Source organism: Sphaerodactylus townsendi, linkage group LG16 (genome assembly GCF_021028975.2).
Source record: "Sphaerodactylus townsendi isolate TG3544 linkage group LG16, MPM_Stown_v2.3, whole genome shotgun sequence".
In the NCBI taxonomy this organism is placed as follows: domain Eukaryota; kingdom Metazoa; phylum Chordata; class Lepidosauria; order Squamata; family Sphaerodactylidae; genus Sphaerodactylus; species Sphaerodactylus townsendi.
Genome location: NC_059440.1, coordinates 9,946,921 through 9,965,474, shown reverse-complemented (window position 1 = coordinate 9,965,474; position 18,554 = coordinate 9,946,921). Strand labels below are relative to the sequence as shown.

General features: G+C 52.4%; 1 protein-coding gene across 1 annotated transcript in view; it reads right to left on the bottom strand.

Annotated features, from left to right (window-relative positions):
• The window catches only part of MYO18A (myosin XVIIIA), a 132,601-nt gene that overhangs the window by 48,921 nt on the left and 65,126 nt on the right, over positions 1-18,554 (bottom strand). The window contains exons 8-18 of the mRNA XM_048518590.1: positions 18,026-18,168; positions 16,986-17,086; positions 16,658-16,665; positions 16,236-16,474; positions 15,563-15,728; positions 14,899-15,058; positions 13,884-14,070; positions 13,536-13,773; positions 6,483-6,592; positions 6,166-6,231; positions 2,937-3,065 (exon numbers count right to left, since the gene is read on the bottom strand). Of these exons, the coding sequence (XP_048374547.1) occupies positions 2,937-3,065; positions 6,166-6,231; positions 6,483-6,592; positions 13,536-13,773; positions 13,884-14,070; positions 14,899-15,058; positions 15,563-15,728; positions 16,236-16,474; positions 16,658-16,665; positions 16,986-17,086; positions 18,026-18,168 (1,547 nt within the window). The remainder of the gene's footprint in view (positions 1-2,936; positions 3,066-6,165; positions 6,232-6,482; positions 6,593-13,535; positions 13,774-13,883; positions 14,071-14,898; positions 15,059-15,562; positions 15,729-16,235; positions 16,475-16,657; positions 16,666-16,985; positions 17,087-18,025; positions 18,169-18,554) is intronic.

Sequence of the window (18,554 nt, the reverse complement as noted above, 5' to 3'; positions counted from 1 at the left end):
TCTGCTATCACAATTCACAGGGGCTCAGGCAGAGCCGTAGAAAGCCTGCGTGCACAGCAGTGTCTGTGTGTGAGCGGGCAGTCCACTGGCTCTCTCTCCCCCTCTCGTTCTCATTCCAATTTTTGCCACTTGCAACTAGCCTTCCCCCAATCCAACCACCAAGTCTGGTCTTGCCAAAACGCACGTCCTCCCTTGCATGCCACCCCTCCATCCCCTCCCTCCGCTAGGGTGGGTGGGCCAGGTCCAGATGCCAGCCCCCTCCCTTCACTCCCTTTTGTGCCACCCCTCCCCTCCCTGCACAACTTCAGATGCAACTTCTTTTACATCACCAGTGTGGCAAACTGTAGAAAAATGTCCTATTCATTTGAATGCGTAACACTCTGCCCCAGGGCCGAGGTAACACTCTGCCACGAGGTCAAAAGCGGCGGGAAAGAGCTGCAACAGAAAGGGGTCCTGGACTGATCTGAAGGTCTTAGCAGACCTGGTCCTAAGAGGGACACCTGAGTCACGCAAGTTTGCAGGGCGTGAGGAGAAAATCCAGAACGTTCAACAGTTGTTCCGATCAGTACAGATGTCAATGACGCTTCCCTCCAGAGATGACTCTCTTTGAAGCTTTCTTGCTGCTGCAAATGCAGAGGTGTTCCCGGAGACGAGGAGCATCCATATAGCAATTTCCCCCACACTTTCCTTGCCTTTGTCCCCACCCCCACCATTCTCTCCGTATCACCAAAGGGCTTTTTAAAAAAAACCCAGTAATTGCTAGGATTGCTACAGTGAACTAACATCATAATGATCTATTGCTGCAATCTACTGGTTCCTCTGAATCCCCGGCTTTCATTTAAAAAAACAAAAACGAGTCTCTTTCATTGCCGCTCTGCCATGAAAAGGGCTAATTTTTTAAGAAGTAAAAGATGAGAATTCAGAGGAACTAGCACTGCAGCAACAGATCGCTGTGATGTTGTGGTTGTGGCAATCTAACAAGTACCAAAAAGAAACAACACGCCAAAAAAGAACCCCCTCCTCTAGCATGGAAGGAGAGAAAAATGACAGCCGCCAGGGCAGAAGAAAGGAAAATGGAACCCGTGTAAGTGGGGGCCTTAAAAAATGAACCCCTTCCTGTCTACACAGCGACTAAAGGAATTTTGACTGCCATCATTCCAAAAACTCATTTATCAAACCAGGCTTGGGGAAGATCTCAGTAAAACCGGGGAAAACCCAGAAAGTACAAAATTAGGGTGGTGGACTGCACAAAGAAACCCTCTTCAAGCTGAATTCCAAACGAGAACCAAAGATACAGGTTGAAACAGTCAAAGATGGTGGGGAACCATCTCTGATTGGCTCCCCACAGAGAGGCTAGAAGGATCCCCAGTGGGAAACGGAAACGGCCTTTCCCCATCAACTCCTGATATACATTGGAAGGACAGGAGCTTTCCCCTATTCAAAACAAATACCTGCCAAGGTAAAAGGCCTAGAGTCCATGCCCTATGAAGAGAGACTTAAGGAGTTGGGGATGTTTAGTCTGGAGACATGAAGGTTAAAGGGTGACATGATAGCCATGTTTAAATATTTGAAGGGATGCCATGTCGAAGAGGGAGCAAGCTTGTTTTCTGCTGCCTCAGAGACTAGGACACGGAGGAATGGGTTCGAGGTGCAGGAAAAGAGATGCCACCTAAACATTAGGAAGGACTTTCTGACTGCCAGGGCTGTTGGACAGTGGAATTCACTGCCTCGGAGAGTGGTGGCGTCTCCTTCTTTGGAGGTTTTTAAGCAGAGGCTGGATGATGCTATGTCGGCAGTGCTTTGATTGTGCGTTCCTGCATGGCAGGGGGTTGGACATGATGGCCCTTGTGGTCTCTTCCAACACTATGATTATACGATCACATCTGTATCAAAGTATTAAGTGTCCATAGAGGCAACACAGAAAAGCAAGCCACCTCTGAAAGAAGTTCGCTATTCAGAAGGGAAGTCAACTGCAGAAGGACTGCACAGAGGGACCCACCAGAGTAATGCTGGTGGAGCGGGAGAAGGAAAGAGGGGAGGGAGTGGACGGTAGCTGGGAGATCTAAAAGCAGAAAGAGGTGGAAACAACAAAGGAGTAGCAGTGGCGTAGGAGGTTAAGAGCTCGTGTATCTAATCTGGAGGAACCGGGTTTGATTCCCCGCTCTGCCGCCTGAGCTGTGGAGGCTCATCTGGGGAATTCAGATTAGCCTGTACACTCCCACACACGCCAGCTGGGTGACCTTGGGCTAGTCACAGCTTCTCGGAGCTCTCTCAGCCCCACCTACCTCACAGGGTGTTTGTTGTGAGGGGGGAAGGGCAAGGAGATTGTAAGCCCCTTTGAGTCTCCTACAGGAGAGAAAGGGGGGATATAAATCCAAACTCCTCCTCCTCCTCCTCCTCCTTCTGTGCTTCAACCCACCCCAAGAGCCCACCAAATAAAAAGTTCCTAGAAAGCTGCCCCCCCCCAAGCTGCACAGTTGTACAGAAGACAGCCCGCCACCCAATACAAACCCACCTCCCGACCCAAACGCAAACATAATTCCACAATATCCATGATTGGTGGAGCTTTCTCTGGGGAAAGGGAATGAAGCAGATCCCCATTCCAGCCTTCTCCCTTTGCCTAACAAGTCATGCGCACCCACCCACCCACCCACCCACATGCACGTACAGAGCACTTTCGTACCTGCTAGAAGACTCAAGAGCCATCTCCTCCCCAGGCTCGAGGAGTCCCAGATCCACTCCTGGCAGAGGAAGGGAAGGTCTGGGACTCTACCCAGTGCGTGGGAGGCAGAGCTGCCCATTTTTGGCTAAGTCGAGGAGTCGGCGGCACGAGATGTAAACACAAAAGGGGACTGGGGGAGGCCGAGCGTGTGTCTGCGGGCTGGCTCACACACACACACCCCGCACGGACTTTAAAAGAGGCCTCTGCAGCATACCTTTCTCTTCTTGAACTGCTGGCGGGCAAGGAAGCCCCGGCAGGCAGCCTGGAAAAGCGTGATGTTTCTGCTCATCTGCTTATCGCGCTGCTCCTCCAACTTGGCCAAGGTTCCTGCTCGGAAAAACACCTGTGGGGCGGGGAGAGGAGGAGGGCAGGGGAAGAGCGGAGGGTCAGTTCCCAGCTCTGGGGCAGGCACAGAGGAGGTACGCAAGGGGACTGATACAACAGCCAGAAAACCTTCACTGCAATGTTTGCCACAAATAAGGCCGGGCAGGCCGTCAGTTGCTGCTCACCTGGACTGGGGGGGGGGGGGGGGATGCTGGAACCTCAGGCCCATCTGAGCCTTAACTGGATCAGTATTTCCCATCTCAGGAAGTCAGAAAGCACCCCAGTCAGGAGCAGCATCTTCTTACGGCAAGGAAAAGATGCCTTGCACTGAAACAGAGGCTTCAGGGGAATGCCCCGTGTGCCCTTTGAGAGGGTCGGCCGTTACGAACAGGCAGGTCATAGGACCTTGTGGCAGGAGAACCGGCAATACCTTTTCATTTCATTTATTTCATTTTTAGACACACACACCCCAAAGGGCTCAGGGCAGTGGGCATCCATATCAAATATAAATAATAACAGTACAACAATCTGATAGCAATTTAAAATTTTACAGAATTACAGAATGTTAACTAGCAATTTAAAATTCACAGATGGCGACGGATCCCAGCCCCATTCCTGCCCACGGGAGACCTAGGTGGTAGGAGGGCCTGATGGTCACCCCAGCTGGCCAAAAGCCTTACGGAACCCACAGATGAATTCAGTGAATTCTTGCACATATAATTTATTTCAGATACTTTTCAATGCAAAAATGTTGTAACATTTGGATGTTCCACCCCTGTGAGGGTCCGATTTGGGGCTGTTTGGAATGCCTAGAACAAAGGCTCTCCGGATGGCCAGTAATCCCCGCTGCTTGTCTCAAGGACGCCACCCTGGGCAAGAGGAGGGGAGCAGCACCCTCTCCCCCACCAAGAGCTCCAGGAGCTACCACAGACCAGTGCGGCCCCTGCGTTTCCAGGTCCAGAGCCAGCGTGGTGTAGTGGTTAAGAGCAGGGGCACTCTAATCTGGCAAACCGGGTTTGACCCCCCCGCTCTGCCACTTGAGCTATGGAGGCTTATCTGGGGAACCAGATTAGCTTGTGCGCTCCAACACACAAGCCAGCTGGGTGACCTTGGGCTAGTCACAGTTCTTTGGAGCTCTCTCAGCCCCACCTACCTCACAGGGTGTTTGTTGTGGGGGGAGGGAGGGAAAGGAGTTAGTAAGCCCCTTTGAGTCTCTTTACAGGAGAGAAAGGAGGAATATAAATCCAACTCTTCTTCAACTCTGGAGCCTGTTCAGCTGCAAGTCTGCCAGCCCCCAGCAGTCATTTGGGGACCCTGATTGCTTCGGTTGTGAGGAATCTGTTAGACAAATGTGAACCCCAGGGAATGCCCTGCAGTCGCTCCGTCCCCCGTTTCCCTGAGTGCCAGGGTGCCCATTCCACACGGGTGTTCTAACAAAGGAGTGGGGCAGAAGGACGTGCACGCAGTTCAGCCAAGCCTGTTCTCTCTTCGCTTCAAATTTACGGGCTTGTGGAATATGCAGAATCGTTGTGACAAGCTTCTCGTACACCCCCTCTGTCAGGCTGAGCCACACTGTCCCTGCACATTAGCCGCCAGTGACGCAGCTCCAGCCGAGACAGACAGAACGGGGAGGGCTCCCTGCTGCTCCGGAACGGCCGAGTCGCAGCCACTTCCTGGTTTTCATAAATGTTTACATCTTGCCTGACTATAGAATACCTCTACAGTGACCCACAAAAGTCAGTCAAGACAATAAACCATCTAACAGCAGATAAAAGAATCACACAGAGACTCTGCAGATGAAATACTCAGCAGGTAAACACAAAATCTATTTAAAGGAAGACTAAAGCTGGTAGAATCCCCTAATCAGGGAGGGCATAAAAATCTCCTAATCAGGGAAGGCATAAAAATCAGGGAGCCCCCCCCCCCCCCCAAAAAAAAAAAAAACCACCAGAAGAGCAATTTAGAAAGGGTTTGGGTGACAGAGTTTGTGCTGAACCCGAAGTTTGCACATTTGTACCAGACAAGCTTCTATAGGGGAGGTTTCCAGGAGAAAGCTCAGAAAAGGTCTTGGCGGGGTGGGGGTTTTTCATCTGGCTGATGTCTGATATGTGGGGTGGGGGGGACAGGTATATGGAAAACCTCGGAAAAAGATTTTCCTAAGTGATATTCAAGAGTCAGAGAGCCCCAAATGAGGCACTGAAGCCTTGTCCCAGGCAACCTCGCCCTGCCACCCCCCCCCCACCCAACAACAGTTCACAGCACAACCAACACCAAGCAGCTGATGCATTTCTGAAGTCATGGCAAAAGCCTGTGGAATGAGATACTGACAGTGGAAACCACCGTGCTAAAAATCTCAGCTCTCACTTTGACCAAAAGTTTCTAGCTCACATAATTGCAAAATCACGCTTTTCAGCCAAAAAAAGGCAATGCCTACAGAAACTTTGAAAGTTAGAAGGAGGATTCTCGCCGGTCAGAAGGAAGAAGACATCAGCATGCGGTAGAGATCTACCCCAACTCCCCATGACTGGGAGAAGCAGAATATAGTAAGCAAAAGACAGGGAAAAATCTTGCCCCTTTGCATGATGGCAGTGGCGTATCTGCCAGAGGGACGGGGGGGGGGGGGGGCAATTGATTCCAGGTGCCCCCATTGGATCACGTGGCAGGTGCCCGGTGGGCCACAGGCTGCCCCTTGGCCCAGCCCCACCAGGCTGCTCCTTTAGCCAGCAGCAGGCTCCCCTTGGCCTGGCCTCACCAGGCTGCTCTTAAAGTAAGTGGGGCACCGGGGGCGGGGCAGGGAAGGGTGGGGGGCGCCCAGGGCAGATGTTGCCCCGGGCAGCATTTTTTCCTAATACATCTCTGCATGATGGATACAAGCTTCAGAATTCAGTCCTAGCTGTCAAAAGGATTGTGTTTGTTTTTTTAAGCACCCACACCCACACAGAAGCTGGGAGTGTGACGTCAGACATCCTGTCCCCAGGCTCCTTCACCCCAAATTTGCACTCTTCCCCTCCCTTCTTCTCCTCTGCCCGGATGGGACCTGGCCTCCAGCATGCAGGCGTTTTATGATATCTTTGCCAGGAAGGACAGCTCCGCCCCCCCAAGACCTCGGCTGCACTTACCCGGCTCAGGCCCATGTGGAAACTGCTCTTCTCCTGCTCCAGCGATTCCAAGAGCTCCTCTACCGCCTTGGAGGAGAACAGAACACATCAGTCGCCGCCTGACAACCCCATCCACCCACGGCACACTCGGCCATGTCCCGGGCTGCTTGCCTCCAGGACAGAAACCAGAGAATCTCACCACCACTTTCACCACTGCTTTCCCTCTTTGGTGGTTTGACCCCAGAGAAAGCCTAGCTGCTGTTTCTACTCCCTGCCCCCACCCTGCCAGGCTGCCGATAGTTGAGTGGCATCTGGCGATCCGCCATCCCACGTCGTACCCGCTTTTCATCCGTAACGATGTAATTGCGCCCGTGCTTCTTTGTCAGGTGAGGGGCCAGGACATCAAAGCGGCGTCGAAATTCCGCAAAGACCATGTGGTCGGGGTAACCTGTGGGGTCAGGCAAAGAAAAGGTTGTTCAAACAATCTGCCTGGGACCAGGCAACAACAGAGAGCGGGGCCACCCACTGGTCCTAAAGCAGGAGTCTCTCCAGCCGAAGCCTGGAACTTTGCGACTTCCTTGGAGCAAGACAGGCTGTGGCCCCAAATACCAATGGCTGAAAGAGCAGATCTTGTGCCTACAGACAGCCACTGGGCTCTAAGAGGCCAGGAACCCCAAAGAACGACCAAGTCCACACGTTTCCTGAGATCACAGCTACATAGGAGGCCATGTGTGCCTATTAAGGTTCTGCGTTAAGGGTAAAAGATGACAGGGGAGCAGCGGGGAACACGATAAAAGTAGATCACGACCACTGGTGTATAGGGAAGGTGGGAGAAAAATCACTATTTCCACGGAAGCTGATGAATATTAGCAATACAGCAAGCACTGTTCGACTGGGTCAAGTCAAAGGTCCGTCAGCCTTGCCCATTAGATGCCTCTGGAGAACCCACAACCAATGCAGGAAGGCAGAAGACACTGCTGGTTGTCTGTGATACTCAGGGGTAAACTATCTCTGTACATGCAACATCCAGATATAGAGAGCTATCCTTTTATAAAGGCCTGTAAAGGGAAGTACTGCTCACACATGCTTAATGGAATAAGCTGCCGAAGACTCTTCTCTGATGGTTTAGGTCATAGGTGTCAAACTCGCAGCCCTCCAGGTGTTATGGACTACAGTTCCCATCATCCCCTGCCAGAACCATGCTGGCAGGGGATGATGGGAGCTGTAGTCCATAACATCTGGAGGGCCGTGAGTTTGACACCTGTGGTTTAGGTAGAAGCCAAGAACGGCAGCGGGAAACAGCTCCAAACATTCAACGGCATTCCATCCCAGGGATGGAGCGAGGGGGAAGTGTGGCTGGTGCAAGCGATCACCCTGCGCTCCTCCAAGCCCCCGACCACTCCGTCCTGCCCCCCGCCACTTCCCTCGCGAGGGCATCGCGACCCTCACCCCTTATGCTTATGCCTCTGTTCCCTGGGCCACATTATCTGGAGAAACCGATCCACCACTGATGACAGGAACACCAAGGAAGTAGAGGGAGCAAGCTTTTTTCCCGCTGCTCCAGAGACTAGGACCAGGAGTGATGGGTTCAAAGTGAAGGAAAAAGAGATTCCACCTAAATATCAGGGAAAACTTCCTGACAGTAAGGGCTGTTCGATAGTGGCATGCACTACCTCGGAGTGTGGTGGAATCTCCTTCTTTGGAGGTTCCTAAAGAGAGGCTGGATGGCCATCTGTCAGGAGTGCTTTGATTGTGTGTTCCTGCATGGCAGGGGGTTGGACTTGATGGCCCCTTGGGGTCTCCTCCAACTCTATGATTCTAAGTATAAGAACCAGGTAATGGATTTCAAGATCATGCCTCACTGGCAAACTCCTAGCTGGTTCCTCTTGGCAGACAGATCTGGAGTGATTCTTGATTTCCAAATATAGTCAACAAATAGAAGAGACTTCCCTGAAGAAAAAAAAAAAACCCTGGCTGGTGTGGAGATATCAGCCAGGGAGTCATCTGAGAAACAGCTAAGGAGGAGACAACTCCCTGGAGGCTTGCGAGGGACAACTTGCAGCCTGCCTGTCTTCTCTGGAGCGGGCTGCGAACAGACGGAGTTCTGCAGTTGCAGAGGATTACCCCCAGGATACATCAATGCCCAGAGTCTGGCAGGGAAATGCACAGTTACAGCACGTGTCCAGAAAACAACAGTGCCGCAAGCTGTGTCCCAGCAGCCTTCTCGTGTTGCACTCCAAGGTCTGAAGAACAGCCAAGCCCCAATGCAATTTGTAGGGCATCAGTTTAACTCCCAAGCCTATGGACACAGGAAGCTGCCATACTAACCGGTGAGGAGGAACAGAACAAAATCCTGTGGTTTCGCTAAGCAGGTGCTTTATGTGAACTTTCAGCTTTCGGGGATAGGTGGAAGAGAGAAGAGTTTGGATTTATACCCCCCCCCTTTTTTCTCTCCTCTAAGGAGTCTCAAAGAGACTTACAAACTTTCCCCATCTCTCCACACAACAAACATCTTGCGAAGTCGGGGGGGGGGGGGGGGGGGGAAGGACTGTGAATGGCCAGAGGTCACCCAGGAGGAGCAGGGAAATTAATCTAGTTCGCCAGGTAAGAGTCTGCCGCTCAGGTGGGGAATCAAACCCGGTTCTCCAGATTAGAGTCCAGCTGCTCTTAACCACCACACCAGGCTGGCTCTCAGCGTGAAAGAGAGGTCAAGGGGCCGCTCCATATGAAGATGGGACATCTCTCCACATGAAGGCAAGCAACACAAATGAAACGTCATGCCTCCCTGTCTCAGTTGCAGACAGATTATACCACTTTTCTACCTTCGGTGAACTGGACCCTGGTTCTGGCACAAGCTGTCCCTCCTCTACCTCCAGCTGGCCATCCTGCTTTACCCTTTAAATGTGCTACATAAATATTTACTCATTTACAGGCTGAATCCATTGCCTTAAACAAGTGTCAAACTTCTCAACAGACTGGAGCAGAGAGGGAGATTTCTTGGTGACCCCCCAGAAGGGAGACAGAGAGCAAGTAGGCCCCCTTGGCCTCCTTGGCATTTGAGAGGCAGGAACGCACATGACAAAAGAGAGGAAGTCAGTGACAAAAGAGAAGAAGAGGAAGAGGAAGAGGAAGAGGAAGAGGAAGAAGAGGAGGAGGAGGAGGAGGAGGAGGAGGAGGAGTTTGGATTTATATCCCCCCTTTCTCTCCTGCAGGAGACTCAAAGGGGCTGACAATCTCCTAGCCCTTCCCCCCTCACAACAAACACCCTGTGAGGTGGGTAGGGCTGAGAGAGCTCCGAGAAGCTGTGACTAGCCCAAGGTCACCCAGCTGGCATGTGTTGGAGTGCACAAGCTAATCTAGTTCACCAAATAAGCTTCCACAGCTCAAGTGGCAGAGAGGGGAATCAAACCCAGTTCTTACATTAGCCAGGTGGACATGCAAAGTCCCCCCTTACAACAAGGGACTTGCAGAATACCTGCGAAGACCCCTCCCCAGGAGTCTGTGGATACTATTTTGAGAAAGGTTGGCTTACAGAATCTTTGGTTCCTGATCCTATTCTGGTTCCTGATCTGATTCTATGACTATTGCTAGTCAAAGTGGGTTTAGAGGGTAGGTGGGTTGGTCTATGGTAGAACAATTGAGTTCAAGTACAGTAGTACCATAGGAGACCAAAATGATTTTCAGGATACAAGCTTTCGAAAGTCAACGCTCTCTGAAAATCTTGTCTGTCTCTAAGGATATTGCTGGATTCAAATCTCACTGGTCGTAGCAGATTCCACAAGTGTTTTAATAAACAGAGATCTTGTTTCCCGAACTGTAAGCAACATAAGCAGGAGAAAATCCCTCATTTACACCGACTGCAGTTCTGTTGTGTCTCCCTGCCCGCAAATGATTCTCACTGGCCCTCCCCGGGGAATTCTCACACACAGGTTAAAAATAGTTTTTCTTCATCTGTCCTCCTAGAGAGCCTGCTAGAAAGAGAACAGCCTGTCAAGGAACCAGAGAGGCGCGCCAGAGAGGCTCATCAAAAAGGGGGGCCCCGCGCACCCCGCAAGCCTCCACTGCACACGATAATGCCCGTTACTACACCTGCCAGCAGCAGAGGCCTTCGCCAAGAGCCAGCATAGATTTGGCTATCGACTGCCTATGAATTGCAATTAAATTTATGGGCCAAGATAGCAGTGTTGATTCTTCAGGTCTTAATTAATCATCAGCATCATCGACCGGGTTACTGAGCCCCCTTCCCTCCCCTGCTGGGCCATTGATCCTCGGTTCCTTGCACAACATCGATCTTCCTTCAGAGCACTAACAACCTGGTTTTGAAATAATAAACACCAATTCCGCTGTACGTTGTTCAGAGGGATGAACACAGGGATGTGTTGTGGTGGAGGTCTTCCTGGGGAGCAGGGGCACAGGGGCTTATCAGCTTCAGCATGCTGTAGTGCATAGGTGTCAAGCTCAGGCTCTCCAGATGTTCATGGCCTACAATTCCCAGCAGCCCCTGCTAGTATGGCCAATGGGCCTTGCTGGCAGGGGCTGATGGGAGTAGTAGTCCATGAACACCTGGAGGGCCTGAGTTTGACACCTATGCTGTAGTATCTGGGTAGAGGAGAGAAGTGACCAACGAGGAGAAAGCCAGTGCAGCGTAGTGGTTAAGAGGGGTGGACTAATCTGGTGAACTGGATTTGATTCCCCATTCTGACACGAGTAGCGGACTCCAATCTGGTGAACCAGGTTTGTTTCCCCTCTCCTCTACAGGAAGCCTGCAGGCTGGTCTTGGGCCAGTCACAGTTCTTCTGAACTCTCTCAGTCCCGCCTACCTCACAGGGTGTCTGTTGTGGGGAGAGGAAGGGAAGGAGTTTGTAAGCTGCTGTGAGAAACCTTAAAGGTAGAGAGGATGGGGTTTAAAAACCAAATCTTATTCCAGAGAGAATGAGATCATGCAAAAACTATCCATGAGCAAGTCCATAATCCATAATCAGCTCCGCATAAACACAGGATGACTAGAGACAGTAAACAATCAAAGGGAACAAAGGCCAGGCTACTTCTATTCACATGGCCTCGCCTATTGACCTTGCTATCTTCATTGCTACTCACATGCTAATGGGTGGATCCCACTCAACACGTGTAAATCTAGCTTGCTAATTGCACCCTTTACTTGTTACCAGACAATGGTTCTTCCACCACCCTGGATAGTCCAACAGGTATATATACTCCACTTGCTTTCCTACTATCAGATCCTCTGAAGATGCCAGCCACAGATGCAGGCGAAATGTCAGGAGAGAATGCTTCTAGAACACAGTCATACAGCCTGGAAACCACACAGCACCCCAGTGATTCCGGCCGTGAAAGCCTTTGACAATACATTATCCATGAGCAAGTTTTAAGTCCAGTAGACAAAGGGAGATTGGACTCACACAAGCTTATACACTTGGTTGTCATTGCCAGTGTTACTGGACTTTGTCTCCTATCGCAGACTAACACGGTGTCACGCCTGAAAACAATTCGCCTTTTCTCATCAGTGTATCTGGCCAAGATCAAAACAGGGATCTCCTTACTGGTGCTCGATTGCCTTTGCCTGCCAAACCTGATTGGCTGCATAACATTAAGGCACCACCCTGCTGTTTATGTGGTTCCTGTCTAGGTGGGATTGCCTTGGTTCCTCATATAAGGAGGAGGAAACAGGAAGAGCTGCCTCCAAGGGAAACAACTTATTTCATTGTTTGTATTGAATTTGTTGTTGTACTGAATTGGTACTGCATTTGACGTGGGCGGCCAGAGGCGTAGCAGGGGGGGGGAAGTGCCCGGTGCACTGATGCGTCCTCCGCCTCCGCCCCGGAACGCCCCCTTCCCGCCCTCACCACACCCCCACAGGGGTGCGCACCCGGTGCATCACGTGCGCCCTGCCCCCTTGGAGCTACACCTCTGGGGCCACCTTGGCTGGGATAGGATGGGATAAAAGTCCAGAGCAGAGTAAAAAAACTAAAAGAGCAAGTATCTGAATTCTTGGGAAGAAACATCCACCCCGGCAAAATTGCTGCTACTAGAAGCAAGAATTCTGGGGGTCACCCCTCTTTCATGTGCTCATAAGAACGTAAGAACATAAGAACTAGCCTGCTGGATCAGACCAGAGTCCATCTAGTCCAGCTCTCTACTACTCGCAGTGGCCCACCAGGTGCTTTTGGGAGCTCACAAGCAGGATGTGAAAGCAATGACCTTCTGTGGCTGTTGCTCCCGTGCACCTGGTCTGCTCAGGCATTTGCCATCTCAGATCAAAGAGGTTCCAGAGACTGAACTAAAGACTGACTGACTCAACTCTCAGCAGCCCCACCTCTCAGAAGCCCAGGACAAAGAGGAACCTCTGTTAACCCCTGTTAAGCCCCACCTCTCAGCAGCCTCAGCTCTCAGCAGCCTTACAAGGAGAAAAAGAGATAACCCCTGCTAACTCCTGTTAAAATACACTGTTTTAAAAGATGTGGCTTTGAGAAAAGCCCTCCAAGATGAACACCAGAGCTCACTCAGCTCTTCCTGGTCCAGTCTTTTTCTCCACTGCTACTCCTCTCTGCTGGTTCCAGAGACTTTATGCCACCCCTAGCATGACATAACTTTATGCCGCCCCTAGCATGACATAAAACAACATTGCCCTGATCCGAGGATACCCAACATGGTGCCCACAGGCGGCACGGTGCCCACCAACATCTTTTCTGGTGCCTCCCAAGTGTTTTTAGGAAGAGGACAGGGTCAGCTAGGAACCCACATGACAAAACACTGGACCCTTGGTGTTTGAGAGTAGCACCCACTCAATAAAGTCACAGGCATTATTGAAAACATAACGATTACTGATAACATAATGGCGTGAGAGTCACTGTGAGGTTATAATCTGTGATGTTAACTGAATAGGAAGTTCTGAAGTAGCTGTCCTTAGTGAATTTAAACCATAGTGCTGCTTTTGAGTCTAGAATTAATCCAAGTGGACATGGCTCCAGGTCTAAGGGACCTCACTGAGAACCAGCGTGGTGCATTGGTCAACAGCAGGTGCACTCTAATCTGGAGAACCGGGTTTGATCCCCCGCTCTGCTACTTGAGCTATGGAGGCTTATCCAGTGAACCAGATTAGCTTGTGCTCTCCAACATGTGCCAGCTGGGTGACCTTGGGCTAGTCACAGTTCTTCAGAGCTCTCTCAGCCCCACCTATCGCACAGGGTGTTTGTTGCGAGGGGGGGAAGGGAAAGGAGTTTGTAAGCCCCCTTGAGTCTCCTTACAGGAGAGAAAGGGGAAATATCAATCCAGCTCTTCTTCTTCTCCTAATCATTGATGGGTTGTCATAGAGGGGCCACTTCCTCGCACCCTCCCGCTCATTCTACCAGCCCTGGGGATGAGGGGCAACCAACCTTGACGGTACATCCGAAGGGTATCAAGGAGGCGGGACCCCCGGATCTGGGCCCTCAGCAGGGGCACGTCCAGCTGCATCAGCCCAGCCTCGCAGTGCTCTCCGTGCAGGTCCAGCTCACTGGTGCTGACCCTTCGTGCACCCAGGCCCCTGGGGTCCACACTCCAGCCATCCGCCTTGGGCAGGAAGCAGTGGACGAAGTGGAGCTTGGATTTCTTGAGGGTCTCGATCAGCGCATCCTGGAGGGCAGGAAAAGAGTTTTAATCAAGGAAACTGGGGGGGGGGGCACAGTCTTCACTTGGGAGATTTGTGTGCGACACTCCCTCCCCCAGGCTGCCCAGAGGCTCACCACTTGCAGCTTGATCTGGATGCACAGCGATTTCTTCTTCATGGCCGCCACCCCAGTGGTGAAGGTCTTCCGCATGCTGGTGGCCCTGCGCAGGGCAAGCTGGGAGCCCCCCTCCAGGCCAGCGATGGAGCCGGACAGCACCATGCCAGTCCCGGCTCGGCCCACAAAGAGGCTGCTGATGATCTTCCTGGGGAGGGGGAGGGGGGGAAGGGGCGGGAAAGAGACCATCAAGCCCTCTCTCCGTCCCAAGGTGATCTACGGGAGAGTGCCACCCACACCGCAGAGGCTAAGAGAACCCCTCTGGGGCCCCAGGGATGAGCAAAGAGAATAAGATGAGTGCTCAACACACGTTAGCCAGAAGAGTGAGTACGTGTTCATCAGAGTTGCCCATTATCACCTTCGAGGAGAAAAGAGAAGAGGAAGCCTGCACCTAGCACCCTGGAGTGCCGATATAAAATCTGGGTAAAAACCACCAATGCTAACTGCAGAGAACCTCTCCCAACCCTGCAGCGGTGGCGTGGTGGTTAAGAGCAGGTGGACTCTAATCTGGAGAACTGGGTTTGATTCCCCGCTCTGCCACTTGAGCTGTGGAGGCTTATCTGGGGAACCAGATTAGCCTGTGCACTCCAATACACGACAGCTGGGTGACCTTAGGCTAGTCACAGTTCTTCGGAGATTTCTCAGCCCCACTCACCTCACAGGGTGTTTGCTGGGGGGGGAGTTAGGGGAAGGTGTTTGTAAGCTCCTTTGAGTCTCCTTACAGGAGAGAAAGGGGGGTATAAATCCAAACTCTTCTTCTTCTAACACAAGGGGACTGCCAGTAAAGCATGTCCATCTCGACTGACTGACTTGGACTGACTGACCTGGACTGACCTGGACTGACTGACCTGGACTGACCTGGACCGACCGACCGACCCCGACCCTGACCCCGACCGACCGACTGATGGAACATGTCATAGAAAGTTTGGTTTTCCGAACCCCCCACCCCCCCATGCTCCAGTATCCCATGGCTTACTTCTGAGACCCCTGCAGAAGAAGCAAGGCATTCTGGGATGCAGGATTCTGCCGGACGTAACTCAGCCAGCCGGTGGTGTCATATTCCACCCAGTTGGTGCCGTAGCTGTGGCCCAGGAAGAAGTGTCGCGCCTTACTGCTCCGCAGCAAGGGGTTCTGGCCTGCAGAGAGGGAAGAGGGTCACCACTATTCTCAAACAAGTACACCTTAGCATTTGCAGCAGCAGCTGCTGTCATGGGGTCAGGAAGAGCTCCAACTGATCCTCATTCTCTTTCCTGGATCCCAGGGTCTCCCTGGGCAGATGCAGGGAATGCCTGGGAGTTGCTACCAGCTAGAGGAAACAGCGATAAGCAAGGTAAACCAGTCCTCTGACTTGGTAGAAGGCATTTTCCTGTGTCCAAAATACAGATGGCAGCATGCCATCTCCTAGGTAGCGGAATGCACTACCTCGGAGTGTGGCGGACTCTCCTTCTTTGGAGGTTTTTGAACAGAGGCTGGATGGCCATCTGTCAGGAGTGCTTTGATTGTGTGTTCCTGCATGGCAGGGGGTTGGCCTTGATAAATATTGACAATTTTCCCCACCCCTGTAAATAATGGTTTATGCTACCCTGTGGTCCAGGCAATACTTCCTGAGCTCGACCAAAAGGCATTCCTTGCTCCTTTACCTTTTTTGTCCCCATCCTGTGGGCCGTAGTAGGTGAACAGCCGTTCCAGTAAGGTGTCCTCGTTGCCTCCTGGCTGAAGGGACTCTTCCTCCAGTAGCCACAGCAGGCCGCGGGCCTCGTCGGTCCGAGCGAGGGAGCGCACCTGCAGAGATGTCCCCAACAGCCCCGCCCCGGGTCACTGGAGGTTGCAACTGCAGCTTGTCACCGGGATCGTGGTGGGACAAAGGAAGGGTGAGAAAGGGCATGCAGGTGCACCTGAGCCGAAGGAGACTGGACTGTGTACTGCCGCCACCCCTTGGTGCCGACTGAGAAAGCCTGGTTCTTGCAGAAGCAAAAGCCAGCAAAAGCCGGCGGCGGAAGAGTCACTTGACTCCAGCTTAAAACCGATAGTTTGCCGAGGAAGAATCAATACTTAATACCAGAGACAGGAGAAACACACATTGTCTAGTAAAATGTTCCAGCACGAGACGTTTACTCTGTAGAAATTCAATCTGGAGGCTTAAGCAGCGAAATTACTCCCCTGCACGCGGCAGGGAGCAATCGCAGCAGCCGCTGCCACGCACACACACATAAACACACACTCTCCTCAGTCTCAGTCACCCTGCTACAAATTGCTGAAGTCGGGGAACGAGAGGAATAGGAGCGCACGCGGGGCACTTCCTGGGGCACCCACGGAGGCTTCCAGGAAGGCCCCCATTTTTAAGCGCCCTTCCCAGTGCAGCTTTTCTCTGCTGCTGCTTTCTCGTGGGCCCTTGGACCCTCCAGACGCAGGGAGGGTGGCCCTGGCCTCCTCTCCAATCCGTCCTGGTTTCTCTGATACCTCCACATACAGATGTCTCCACTCCAGCAAATGGGCTTTAGAAGTGCCACATCTGGCTTCGCTGGGATCCTTCCTGGCCTCCAAAGTACCTCCTGCCCAGAGGCGAATCAGGGGAAAATGGCGGCCAGGGCAACACCTGCTCTGGCGCCCCCCCCCCCGCCCCCGCCCAAGTAGACAGGGAGAGTAAGGCGCAGCATCTCCTACTCTGCTGGGAAGGCAACCTTCGGAGGCCGGTGGGCCTCAGAAAACCAGTTCTTTGCGTCTGAGCCCCTCACCACAGATTCTGGGGGTCGAGTGAAAACCCTGAACTTGAGGTCACGAGGCTGAGCTGCAGGGGATTCTCAAGGCACAGCTCTGGGAACGGAGAAGCTGTGCCGGAGCAAGCCAGTGGACCTTTGAAGCGTCCTCTCCCTTTTCTCCCTTGGCCATGCTGGCATGGGCTGATGGGAATTGTAGTCCATGAACATCTGGAGAGCCGCGGGTTGCAGACCCCTGGCCCAGACGCACAGGCGAGCCTCGAAACATCAAGGCCAAGCCCAGGAGCACCAGCTCAGGTGAGGACACCCAGATCGGTCCTTGTGCAGAAGGGAGCAGCGTCCTTACCGGAGGGCGTTGTCTGGGCAGGCCAGCAAGTAGTAGAAGACGTTGAAGGTGGCCTCGTTGGCGGGACGCTTGGCTACCCGGAGCTTCTCCAGCAGCATCGTCTGAAGAAGGGAAGGGGGGTGGGAGGAAAGCAGCTAGGCCAAAGGAAATTCATCTTGGCCCCACGGCAGTCCTACTTGTCTAGCATGCGCCGTTTCTCCAAGGCCACCAGTTGGAACCCTGATGCTCAACTGAGCGTGCTGCCATAGCCTTCCCCTCCCTGCCCCCAAAGGCTGGAGCTGCAGGGTCTCCAACCCTCGAATCCTCACAGATTATCAGTAACTGAGACATCTGCAACTGTTCCCTTCCATGAAGTCTGCATTCACAACAGTTCCACGAGGGGGCCCGTCACTGTGACTCCCACTTAGGAGGCAAAGAAAGTGTGCCCAGAAACCCCACAGCACCCCATTAAAACGCATCATTTGGCTGAAGAGAAAGGGGGAGCAGGATGCAAGCTTCCCTTCAGCCACTCAAAAGTCCATCCCTGGACAGCTTAAGGCACCCCTCGCAGCTACCAAGGGCTTCCCCCACAAGAACCAGACACATCATTTAAATAGAAATGCAGGTACAGGGAGCTAGATATGTGACTGTTTAGCACGAGACACACTCAAGAGTTGCTGGTGGCAGTGGGAGTTGCCCAGTTTGCTTCTCACACAAGTGAGGGGAAGGGGCATAAGTACCAAACGGAGTCTTGGAACAATCTGTGGGGCGGGGGGTGGGGGGATTTCCCAACCTCCTGATAGCTATCAGAAGGAATAACAGGGGCTTGGGAATCTATTCCTTAGCAGCAGGCATAAGCAACCCACAGACCTTGGCAGTGTCTAAAGCTGAGAGGTGGGCAAAGGATCAACTGGACCACCTGGGATTTTGTAACGCTATGGCTACGAGCCCACTCCAACACTCCCCCTTCCTCCACATCTGCAGTCTCCGCTCAGGGATCACACGCTGAGAAAGGACCCTTACTGTCATAGACTGAAGCTGGAGGGACTCCCCCCGCTTACCTGCATGGAGGCAGAAGCCACCTGGCCCGCCTGGTCGAAGTCCAGCGAGATGATCTGTGAGAAGCGAGTGGCGTTGCCGTTCAAGCTGGTGCTGCTGTTGCCAAAGGCATCCAGGATGGTGTAGAGAGCTTGCCACTTCTCCACTGCCAAGGCACAAGCCAGGAAAAGCGTGCAGGGCCAGGTCATGCAGTGCACACGCACGGGTAAGTGCGCGTACCCACCCGCCTGCCCCAAGCAAGACACCTCCCTACCCACCCGTTCTTGTGGCATCACAACATGCAAAATTCACTACTTCAAAGAACGGGCCATCTGTGAGCAAAATGGCCAGAGACTGAATACTGCAGTGAAGAAGAAGAAGAAGAAGAAGAAGAAGAAGAAGAAGAAGAAGAAGAAGAAGAAGAAGAAGAAGAAGAAGAAGAAGAAGAAGAAGAAGAAGAAGAAGAAGAAGAAGAAGAAGAAGAAGAAGAAGAAGAAGACGAAGACGAAGAAGACGAAGAAGACGAAGAAGACGAAGAAGACGAAGAGCAGT